The sequence below is a fragment of the Malaclemys terrapin genome, chromosome 3, assembly GCF_027887155.1.
Source record: "Malaclemys terrapin pileata isolate rMalTer1 chromosome 3, rMalTer1.hap1, whole genome shotgun sequence".
NCBI lineage: Eukaryota > Metazoa > Chordata > Testudines > Emydidae > Malaclemys > Malaclemys terrapin.
Genome location: NC_071507.1, coordinates 205,671,107 through 205,683,126, shown reverse-complemented (window position 1 = coordinate 205,683,126; position 12,020 = coordinate 205,671,107). Strand labels below are relative to the sequence as shown.

At 55.0% G+C, this 12,020-nt stretch overlaps 1 protein-coding gene across 2 annotated transcripts in view; it reads right to left on the bottom strand.

Annotated features, from left to right (window-relative positions):
- Nucleotides 1-12,020, bottom strand: part of HADHA (hydroxyacyl-CoA dehydrogenase trifunctional multienzyme complex subunit alpha) — a 39,161-nt gene continuing 27,141 nt past the window's right edge. For both annotated transcript variants that reach the window (XM_054022192.1, XM_054022193.1), the window contains 7 exons: nt 11,316-11,402; nt 7,107-7,247; nt 5,586-5,654; nt 3,827-4,022; nt 2,802-2,916; nt 1,966-2,111; nt 1-518 (listed from right to left, as the gene is read on the bottom strand). In XM_054022192.1, the coding sequence (XP_053878167.1) occupies nt 373-518; nt 1,966-2,111; nt 2,802-2,916; nt 3,827-4,022; nt 5,586-5,654; nt 7,107-7,247; nt 11,316-11,402 (900 nt within the window). In that variant the 3' untranslated portion in view covers nt 1-372. The remainder of the gene's footprint in view (nt 519-1,965; nt 2,112-2,801; nt 2,917-3,826; nt 4,023-5,585; nt 5,655-7,106; nt 7,248-11,315; nt 11,403-12,020) is intronic.

Here is a 12,020-nt window from a genome sequence, read left to right as displayed (position 1 = left end):
AACAAGAGATCGGTGGTTTATTGTTAAACATGAACCGTGGCAGGGAGCAGCTGCGCTGGGCACGGCCAGGGGGCTAACGCCTGCTGGACGGAGGCTCTGGAGGGCACGGTGCACTGGGCGGAGACAACACAAAACCCCTCTTCCGGCTTCAAACAGGAGGCGCAACATCCAACCAGCCAGGGACGAGTGGGAGAGCGAGCGTCTGAGACCCAACAGCGGCTAAGGCACTTAAGGGCTACAAAGCTCCGGAGTTCACTGCCCCCCAGCCCCGCGGCTTTGAGAGAAACGGAGGGAATGGAGCAGCATGGCTGGAGCAGGCTCTCCCCGGGCTCTGGCTGCGAGGGCCTCTATGGCTGGAGGCACTGGACACGCTCAGTGGTGGAATTTCTTGCTCGCGTCGTTGGCGTGATCCAGAAGCAGCTGGCACGGCGTGAACTGGTTTCCGTAGACGGCCTCGTACTTCCGCAGCTTGTCCACCAGCTGCTTGGCTCCGAGCGAGTCTGCGTATCTGAAAGGGCCTGCACAGAACACGGGGCGAGTCAGAGGGGGAGGCTGGGCGAGAGGGCACCACTCGAGAGCCTGCAGGAGAGCAGTGCCCGGCCCGGGAGACGGGCACAGACGCTGGACTCGAGGCCCGGGGAAATGCCCCTGGATTTCGGGCTGAGCGTTGCTGGATACCGAGCAGCGAGCTTGGCTGAGCGGCTGGCCAGGGCTAGGCAAGCCCCCGCATCCCGCGCTGCCCGGGTGACTAAGCAGTTCCAGTGGTGGGAGCGGCGTCATGGACGTAACCGCTGCTGCCACCGTTACTCTTAGGACAATCCCAGCTGTGCTCAGGGGCCTTTTAGCGTTCACAATCAAGGCCAGGAACACTTTCAAGGAGCAAACTGCTGCACATTGGAGCCAAGTGTCCTGCTGTGCTCAGGCGGGACATGCCGGCTGGAAGGGGAGCAGAGACACCGGCTGCCAGCACTGGACCCCACTGACAGCGAGGGGCTTCGCTGTGCGCAGAGCAGGCCTGGACTCACGCACAGCAACCTCACCGCTGAGCTGCAGGGCCCCCAGGCCAGGGGACCTACTCTAGGATTTAAGGGGCAGGGTAGTGTTTGAACCCCATGAGCCAGGGGAATAGCTAGACTGGGCCATAGGCGGGGCGCCAAGCCCAGCAGTGTGGGGAATTCCATACTAAAATCGGCTGCAGGCTCCACCCCCAGACACGCCCTGTGGTCGCAGGCGACAGCCTGGGTGTGCGGAGCTCGGCCCTCGGGGCAGTTTGTGCGACATGACAGGGGTCCCTTGTATCTGCAGCCGCGACTCTGATTTCAGCAGCCCCCTGCCCAGCCCTGGCCCTGGCATGCTTGGGGAGGTGCAGCGTGACGGCGTTCTAGACAACTGCCCCGCGGCGAGCCACGCTGCCCCACACCGCGGAGTTTCTCGGAAGACTAGTTCAGTGCTCAAGTCAGGGGCTAGTAGTGCCTGGCTCCTGCCTATGCTATCAACACTCCCCGTGCACAGCTTCACTCCCACGACAGTCCCAGGACTCCACACACGGGAGGGCGAATGCACACAGGCACTTGTGACTCGGGTCCTGTCCATACGGCAGTCTTGGCTGGCATAGCGATGCCGGCAGAGCCCCCTAGTGGTGACAGCGGAGGAGTTCTCTGGCCAGCAGAGCTACACCACCTCCCTGAAGGACGCTACATGGACAAACACTTCTGTGGGCAGCTGCATCTAGCCAGAGCGTTCTGCCAGCACAGACCCCTGGCTAGGCGGTGATCAGATGCACTTCTAGTCCCCATAGCTGCGTAGCGCAGACTAAGCCGTAGGCCAGGACTCCGCGTACGGCTTTGCTGGTGCTGCGATACTGCTCTGCCATACCAAAGCGCTCCTAGCGTGGACCCAGCGTTACTGCCAGCACAGCTTAGTCCAGTTCCCTACTCAGTCAGGCAGCTGGGGGAAGCCACTCACCTCCCAGACACGGCGGGAAGCCCAGGCCGAACACAGCCCCCATGTCTCCTTCCACCGGGTTACTCAGGATCCCTTCCTGCAGGCACATGGCCGCCTCGTTCACAAACCGCGTCACCAAGCGCAGCTGGATGTCCTCGTCGGTGCAGCTGGAACAGAGCCACGTTACTCAGACCATGGGCAGGGCAGCCTGGGGCCCAGGCCTCGAGAACCAGCCAAGAGCACACGGGGGTGGGGGGCAGGGCCAGCAGAAGCCACAGCTGGTGGAGTGGCATTAGGACCTGCCTTCTGACCGGAGGAGGCAGCGAGGACCAGTCTGATACTCAGCCAGGGACCCCCACGATAAGGCAGAGATCTGTCAGGCCTCACACTGAGGCAACTATAGGAGACATGTCAGGCCATGCGACAGATCTGATTTCAGCACGTAGCTGATCCTAGCTGGAGGGGCAGGGGACCATACGGCTCCCCACCAAGACTGTCTCCCGAGGCACAGTACCCGTGTCCATTGTAGTACAACCCCCGCCCCCCGCGGCAGTGGGCATTCCACAGGAAGACCCCCCAGTGCCTTGTGCTACCAGCAGCCGCCAGTGACCCCCAGCACCCTAGAGGTGAGGGATGGCCAATTAAACTGGAGATCAGCCAGTCTCAGAGGGACCAGTGCCAGCTCCCGGGCTGCTCTGCTTAGAGGCCCAGCACAGCCCTTGTGACAGTGCCCCCAGAGGGTTTGTCAGCAGCAGGCTACAGAAGATGCGTCAGTGCTGGGAGAGGCTGGGATGCCCAGAGCCACCCCATGCTGCCCCCCCCCCAACCCTTTTGGGTTCGGACACCCATCTACTTACACCTCGGGCCTGGAGGGCACCTTGAACTGTGCCAAGATCTCATCCATGCTGGAGTTCACGCTCCTGTTCTTCACGCCTTGCTGGTACACGTAGAAACCCTTCCCTGCCTTGCGGCCTGCCAGGAAGGGGGGATGTCAGTCACTGGCTGAGCTGCCCCCCAACTGCTACTGCTCCCCTGGGTTGCCTGGGCCATACGGACTGCTAACCTGGTACGTGCTTCTCTGCCGGCACAAGCAGCAGGTACCTGTGGGACGAGAGGCTCCCCCCACGCTCAAATGGCACCCGGGAGCAGCTTCCTGGCACTGCAGTGAAGGGATGAGGCTGTCTGGATCTCAGCCCCATGTACAGAGGGAAGGGGCAGGCGATCAGAGGAAGGGTGGTCAAGCAGATCTGCTGGGCCTCGCCAAGAAGCAGCCAGCACTGCCAGTCTCCACTGGTCTGAGCCTTGGAGATGCTTTGAGGCAGAGGAGAGGTGGAGTGACTGGCTTCCACGGCTCTCCGGACAGCAGATCCTGCCCAGAGTTTGCATCTCATCAATGCTTAAGAGCAGGGGCCTGCTGGGGACAGGGGACATCCCAAAATTAAGACCCGAGTGACCCAAGTGCAGCCTGTTGGCCAATTGCAGTCCATATCTACAATGCAGTTGTCTTCATCCTTAATACAAAGACGTAGCCCACACAGACTACAGGTCCCAGCATGCAACACTCCCCTGTGGAGCAGTCGGCACATTTAAGGAACGGTGGCCTCTAGTGGCCAGCAGTGGCTTTGTCACAGTTGCATCTCATGCAGCTCTAGGGGGCTGGAGCTGCAGCCCATCCCAGGAACAGGTGGTCAATAATGGTCTCATCAGGCCACGACTTGGAAGGGCTCAAGCCCCGTCCAGCAGGGAACGCTGCGTCCCAGGGAACAGCTTCTGTGGGCTCGAGCACAAATGTGAGGCAGCTGTCGGGAGCCCAGCCCGGGGACCAAGAGGGAGGAGGAGCTGGCACGGAACAGCCCAGCTCACGCACTCTGGGGCCACTCACCTAAAAAGCCCTTCTCTACCATGCGCTTGAGCAGCTCCACGTTCCCGCCCCCAAAGCGCTGGCCAAAGGCCTTGCCGAGATCCTCTGCCACGTGCGCAGCCACGTCCACGCCCACTTCGTCGATCAGGGTGGCGGCACCCACGGGAAAGCCGAACCCTGTGGAAAGGGCATCCACTTTCCGGGGGTCAAAGCCTTCCTGCAGGGGGCAGAGAGGGGCAAGCCCTATGAGCCCTCAGGCCTGTGGAGATGCAGAGCCTGGCCCCACGTGGGCCCCAGTGACAGTGCAGGCTTAGTCCCTGCTGGTACATCACAGCTTCTGGCCATTGGCTTCAACACCCTACTAGGGAGCTGGGCAAATGGCTTCAGGAACTGCACAAGCCAGGGAAGTCTGTCAGGAGCTGGGGATGGCCAGCTGCAAGGCTGCTCCCAGGCAGAAGATTCCTTCGGTGAGGGGGGGGGGAAGGGGGCCCCTTCATGTGGCACCCAATAGCCTGGGCGGCACAGCACTGTACTTTACTGGATCAATAGAGCACTGAGAGCTCGTGTCCTGGACTCTGCCCCCATTGTGCTAAGGTACCCGTCCCAGCCCCAAAGAACTTACGGCCCGAGTATAGGCTCCTAAACCTTCGTAAAGACCTTTGCACTTTTGTTCCACCCAGTGACCTGCAGGCTTTACACAGATGGGCAAGCACCCCCCATTACACCAATGGGGAAACTGAGGCAGAAGATAACCAGCTTGCCAAAGCCTTCTATCAAGGCAGTGCTAGAGATGAGATTAGAACCTGCTACTCTCCCAACTCAAACCCTTGCTTCAGTCAGGAGACATTTTGGCCACTCCATTCCTCCTGCCCGGGCTGAGGTCTATTCTGCCCCTTGCTGTATAACTCTGCCCTTCACTAGGCTCTTCCAGCTAGTGAGTTCAAAGTGCTTTGCAAGGTCTGCATTAACTCCCAACCCTCTGAGAGGCAGCTGTCTCTCTCGGATAGGTGGGGAAGCGGTTAAGTGACTTGCTCTTTCACGTGCGAAGTTTAACAGCAGACAGCACCACTGGGTCAGGGCTCAGAGGGGACTGCGGGCGGGAAAGTTCCACCACGTCTCTTCCAGGCAAATCCCCGGTTGAGGAACTGGGGGAACAGCAGCTTGGGAGTTCCCAAACGTTCTACACAAGTTCAACTACAGCGTGACACCAACTGAGCTGCCTGGGGGTTCCTGGGTAGGAGACCCCTGTGGCTGGACGCACGTTCAGCCAATAACCCAGCACGCTGGCCAAGCGCAGGGTCATGGAAATGGAGCTCACTCAGATGATCAAGGGTCAAGCTTTGGGTCTGAACTCGATATCCGAGGACAAGATGGCAAGACAGTAATGATGTACCTCTTTCCATCCTTCCCCACTTCCTCTTTAGAACAATCCCACAAGCCGCTCGGCTGGCTGGGATCTGTGGTTTGGTGGGCACATTCTCATCCTCCTAAAACAGACACCCTGGGGACGGGAGGGAGGGCGGGGGGGGGGGGGGGGGGAGAGAGGCTAGAAGATAGGGGAGTCCTATCTTCTAGTAGCACTGGGGCTGTAGTGGTCTGCCCAGTCTGGGAGACTGGAGACCCAGCGAGGAGTTGCTCCATATACACCCTTCTAGGACACGGCTGGGCTCTGGGCCAGCCTGACTTTGTAGGCAGAAGCAGGAGAATCTCATCTACTTTAACACTTGGCAGCTTCTCTGTACCCCGGTGTTTTCCAGCAGCACACTGTTCCAATACACACCTGGAGAACTCTGACCACTTCGGCCAGCATTGGCCCCAGACATCTGGTGGTGTAGAAACCTGGTCCATCCTGGGAGAGGCAAATGGGACAGCAAGGCAGGTTAGCGTCAGAAGCCCTGCAAGACCAAGGACCCCCTGCCTACTTAAAAACTGCAAGAACTGCTTCCTGAGCTAGATTTCAGAGCCCTAGAATGCAGAGCCACTGAACCGCCCAGGATTTCCAGCACTATCAACTCCTAGAATGGCTTGTTTTGACCTGAGTGGAAGATACAGGAATGTGGGAAGCTCCTCACACATCTGCTTCCTGCTAAGTTTTTGAAATGTGTGTCATACAATAGTGTCCAGAAACCTCTGGAGCTGGCAGCGTCACCGCCCCAGCTCTGCAGCGCTCGGCAGCAGGGTCCGTTCTGTACAAGGTTGTGCTCAGCGGGGTGGAATTCACAGGTCTGTGCCAGGGGCTTCTCATAGGAAGGGATGTGACCTCGCACACTAACTGCCCCAGCAGCAGTGGGCAGGGGAAGAAGATTAACACTCGCTCAGAGAGAAGGGGGAGTGTTCTCCAGAGACTAATGGTCAAGGCAGAGCATTACCACCAAGTGCAGACCAGTCCGGGCACGGCAGGGAGTCCGGCTCAGAGTCCCAGCCCCCTACTCTAATGGAAGTGGGAGTGACAAGGTGCAGGGTTTGACAAATGGATCCAACTCTTGCTAGTCCCAGACTTCGCCTACTACCAGGTCACACCCTAGGAAAGCCACCCCTGTAATTCAAAGGAACAACAGCGGTGTTTGGATTCGAGGGCACGGTCAGTCATTTAGGAATCCCTTAACCGGGGTGGTGCAGGCACACTTCAGCTCTGGCTTCACTGCCTTCTCCCCACAGGTCATGGCACTGTTTCCTCTTCCGTGTGACTCTGTACCTGCACCAGGCTCCACCTCCTCCCTGTTAGTCCAGATCTGCTCCCACTTCCCTCAGCCCTACGCCCAGGGATGTGTGTCGTCGTAAGCCGCTAGATCAGGGTAACCCAGGGTAACCTCCCGACAGCAGCAAACCCACCCTGCCTGCAGCTCTTGGGACAAAGAGCGGCAGTGAGATTTTGACCCAGGCACCAGTCCCTGCTCAGGGTCCCACTTTTGGTAGCAGCCTCCAGCAAGGTGTTTGATTCATTTGCAGCCCCCAGCCCTCCAAGAGCAGGAAAAATGGAGCACTCTTCCCCAACCTACCCAGGCCTTCATGGCTGGAGGGTGGACCCCTCCTGTACTCTAGTTCACCCCAGCCTCCACATTTGGGTTCTCCGCACTAGTGAACAGCTCCAGTACATTTCAGGCCTGCTGCTTTAATACCAGCCTAGTCCAATTCCTGAGAGCCTCAACCTTTAGTAGTGGAGAAACTCAAACCCCTCCCCAACCTAGCAAGTCTGAAAGACTTTCACGCTCCTGTTTAACCTCTTGATTCATCCAGCTGCCATCTTGGGCACCGTCAGCGGCTTCAGGACCTGCCAGGATCTCGAGCAAGAGTACTTTACCTTGACTACAATGATGATCTTGCCTTGCTTGAGTCCGACAGCTACAGCAGAGGCAGCTGTGTCCTGGGAGGTCTTGTCCGTGGTGATAATTTCTAGCAGCTGCATCTTGTCCACTGGCGAGAAGTAGTGCATGCCGATCACCTGCCGGGAAGGGTGTAAGGGCTTAGCATACAGAAAATAAGGCAGAGACCGGCCTTTTCAGCTCTTTGGACACAGCTCGACGGGGAATCACAAGCAGGTCCGTACTAGGGAACTGAACCATTTCAAGGCTTAACAATGTAGCTAAGGGCTTAATTCGACCCTATTTTTTTCCTGCAGGTGGTCAGCTGGCTTGTGTCAACTACCTCAGTATGTCCATACAACCGTCCTCCAACCACTGCAGGTCAGCTACGCTCAGAGGTTCCCAGGTACCTCTCAGGAGCAGACTGGTGGTGTGAATGGGCTGACCCACTGCATTTCCAAAGGCTGAGTGAGTTCATGTGAAGACCCAAGTTGAAAAATGCTACGAATGTAGGGCCAGGAAGATGTCCTTCATCAGCCCACCAGGATAGTGAACGTAATGTAACCAGTGACAAACTCCTGTTGGATTCAATGTGTCCTGCTGACTGAGGGTAGCTGTGTGAGACCAGCCACACACTAACTATGCTGCTTCCAGATGTGCGTGCGCTGATCCAATCGCCCAACGTCACCAATGTGTTTCCTACCTACCACCCCAGGTCTAAACAGTGCCAGCTGCACCAGGGCAGGCAGAAGGGTTGAGACATGTGATCAGGGCTAGTACAGGAACATGGTGGCCACCAAGGCCAAACTTTTCAGAAGTAGCCACTGACCTTGGTGCCCATCTCAACACCCCCCAGGAAGGATTTTTCAGACGTGTTGATCGCTTACAACCACCACCCCTGGACAGCGAGGTGGGGATGGATTCATCCAGTTCTCTGGAGGCGCTGCTGTTGCCCACAGATCCCAGCGAAGAAACCGGGAACAGGCTGTATAATGCTCTGTAGAGGCTTTTCTGGAAGTCTGGTTTTTATAGTGGTTTTCAGGTGTGCAGTTTTCCATAGGGATACAGACTAGTTTTAGACAGAAGCTTTCAGTTGCTACTAAAATCTTAGAGGGAGGGATAGCTCAGTGGTTTGAGCACTGGCCTGCTAAACCCAGGGTTGTGAGTTCAATTCTTGAGGGGGCCATTTAGGGATCTGGGGCAAAAATCTGTCTGGGGATTGGTCCTGCTTTGAGCAACGGGTTGGACTAGATACCTCCTGAGATCCCTTCCGACCCTGATATTCTATAATTTGAAGTGGTGGCCTGGAAGCAGAGTTGTATTTGTTTGTTACACCAAGGATGGGGTCCCTACTTTGGTTGAAAGTTCTAGGAAACTTAACAGGAGGGAAAAATCTCAGCCTTTAAGTTGTCAGAATGGAGATGTTCTTTTGTAATCTTAACTTCAGTGGCCAAGTACTGACCAAAATATCACTTTAAAAGGTACGTTTTCATTCTCACACAGGAATCACGCTTGGCTTTTTTTAAGCTAATATACAACTCCCTAACAAGCCAGGGTTTGAAAGAAAAAGGACATTAGCGTTACGCACAGTCTGGAGGCAGCAGGTTAGTGGATTGAACATGGCGCTTGGAAGCAGGAATCTTTATCCTCTGAACCTAAGAGCAGCCATACTGGGTCAGATCAATGGTCCATCTAGTCTTTAGACAGTGGCTGTTGCCAGATGCTTCAGCAGGAATGAACAGATCAGGGCAATTATCAAGCAATCCAGCCCGTTGTCCAGTCCTCATGTCTGGCAGTCAGAGGCTTACGGACACCCGGAGCAGGGGGTTGTGTCCCTGACCATCTTTGCTAATAGCTGGGGCCCTACCAAAATCATGGCTATGAAAAATACATCATGAACCGTGAAATCTGGTATCCTCCCTGTGAAATCTGGTCTTGTGTGTGCTTTTACCCTATACTATACAGATTTCACGGAGGAAAACCAGCGTTTCTCCAAATGGGCATCCTGACCCAAAGGGGAGTTGCAGGGGGGTTGCAAAGTTATTTTAGGGGGGTCGTGGTATTGCCACCTTTACTTCTGCGCTGGAGAGTGGCAGCTGCTGACTGAGGGCCCAGCTCTGCAGGCAGCAGCGCAGAGGTAAGGGTGGCAATACCGTACCAGGCCAGCCTTCCTTCTGCGCTCCTGCTGGCGGTGGCGCGGCCTTCAGAGCTGGCTACTGGCCAGCAGTCGCCACTCTCCAGCCGCTCAGCTCCGAAGGCAGCAGCAGCAGCAGCAGCACAGATGTAAGGGTAGCAGTACTGCAACGCCCCCCCACAATAACCTTGCAACCCCCTGCACAACTCCGTTTTGGGTCAGGGCCCTACAATTACTACAGCGTGAAATTTCAGATTTAAATAGCTGAAATCGTGAAATTTACGATTTTTAAAATCCTATGACTGTGAAATTGACCAAAATGGACTGTGAATTTAATAGCCATTGATGGACCTATCCTCTCTACTCTAATCTCAGCTCAGCCATTGGGCAAGTCACACGACCTCTCTGCTACCTTCCCCTCTGTAAAGCAAGGCTATGTACATACCTACCATCTCACTGGGGAAGACGGGTGAAGGGACTAACGTCTGTTCACTGCTTTGGAAATGGAAAAAACACAACAGCAGTGGTTATAAAGAACCACCAGATGTTGAGTGAATTCCCTGTGCTGTAGACTGTGTTTTCGGTAGTTGCTACAGTGATGATCTGAATTTAAGTGCAAATCGCTTCTTTTCCAGACACTAATTAGAGGTAAGTGCAACCCTCCCACAGGAGCATAGTTTAAGTTTAGCTAATTCAGTTCTGTGGCCTATTTGACTAATGCAGTCATGTAATCAGGCTGTCACCTTCGTGCCCACTGGAAGCTACACTTAGCACTAACATCTGCCTAAGACAGAGGCACCTTATATGAGAGCTGCAGACCGCAACACTAATTAAAGTGTGTTAATTAGTTAACGGATTTCCTATTGGTTTTCCATAAAGCATCATTACAGGGGCAATTTATCCAGCAAGAGGAAGTGGAGGCGGAAGCTCATTTGCAAGTTTGAATGAACAATCTGCATTTCAGATGAGCTGTTACTGTGATAAGTATAACAGAATGGAGGAGAGGAATTACTCTTGGTACAGACGGCTCATTCAGTTCAGGCCTCGAGGGGAACTCCCCTCACCATGTCCCCAGATCCGCCACAGGCTGAGCTGGGGAGCCCGCTCCCACTGACGGGGTAACATCCTTGTCACCTGACCCAACATAATGGGAATACCTCCACTGCTCGGACAGGACTGAGAGCCCCCAGGAGGCAAGGGAACCAGCTGAAACCATTTGAGCCAGTTAGATTTAAGCAGCTCATCACTTTGGTCCTTGGACCATGGTCAATACATGCCCTCAGAGCGTGCTCTCTCCTGCAATTCAGCAAGGGCTCCTTTCTCCCACAGTCCCCACTGCCCCCAGTCCCTCTGAAGGACAGGTCCATCAATTAGCCAAGATGGTCAGGGACGCAACCCCATGCTCCAGGTGTCCCTAAGCCTCTGACTGCCAGAAGCTGGGACTGACAACAGGGGATGGGTCACTCGATTGCCCTGTTCTGTTCATTCCCTCTGGGGCACCCGGCATTGGCCACTGTCAGTGGACAGGATACTGGGCTAGATGGACCTTTGGTCTGACCCAGTATGGCTCTTTTTATTTTATGTTCTTAAATGGCCCTTTAGTACCTGGTATTTTCTCCCTGTGAAGGTACTTACACACTAAGCAAGGCACCGCAGTCTTTGATAAGCTAAATGGATTGACTCTAAGTCATGTTAGGACATTTTTTCCCCACCCTCAAATCAGTTTTGTGGCTCTTTTTGACCCCCTCTCTGATTTTCCAACATAGGTTTTCAAGTGTTGACACCAGAACTGGAGGCAGCATTCCAGTACCTGTCTCACCAATGCACAAAAAGTCAGCTCCCCACTACTCCCTCCCCAGTATCCACAGGTTGGTGAAAAAAGGCAACACAAAGCACTGCTCTTGGGAGCTCACGTTGCACCGTTCCATGTTCCAAACATGTAATGAGCAGTCCCACCTCTCCATGACTGCCCGTCTCCAACAGCACACCACAATTGGAACCCACATCCCACTGGCATTCACAGCTCTGTCCCAAGCCGCTACGTTTGAACTGCGGGCGGGACTCTGGTATTCACCTTTTCCGGCCTTTTGCTAGCAGCAGCAATTTGACTGATTGGGAGAGCAGACGTGTTACTGGCAAAGATACAGTGAGGAGGGACCACCTAGGGAAACAAGAACAGGCACCATAAACAGGGTGTACAAGCACCACAAGCGACACTTTGCGGCAGGTAGTTTGGACTCAAGGCTTCAGCAGTCCTTTCAGGACTCCTAGTACCACTGTGCATTTCTAGCACCCTTCCCCAAAGGATCTGAAAGCTCTTTAAGAAGACCGTGAATGGAGCCTCACAACACCTCATTAGGTAGGATAGTTTTACAGATATGGAAACTGAAGCCAGAGATGTTCAGCAACCCCGAGTCAGTGGCAAAGCCAGATCTCACTTCCAGCTCTGAGCTGGGACTGCCAACACCAGATTTCCTCCTCCAAATGCACTGCTCCTGCAATTCAACAAAACTATTCCAGTCCTGGGCCCGCAGGGTCTGCCAACACACCCCAATCAGGTGATCAGCTGCCACTGCAATGGGCACCATGCCGGAACAGAGACCGGTTCCTTTAACACAAATAGAGTAATTTGCTGAAGCCCACTAGTCTGGTGGCAATGGACATCAAGCGGGGAAGCAGCAAGTTTGTATGAGGCAGTAAACAAGGGATTAAGGAGTGATGGGGTAGTTGAGATGCCCCATTTGCACTTCAAACCCCTAAGACAGACTTTTCAGCAAGT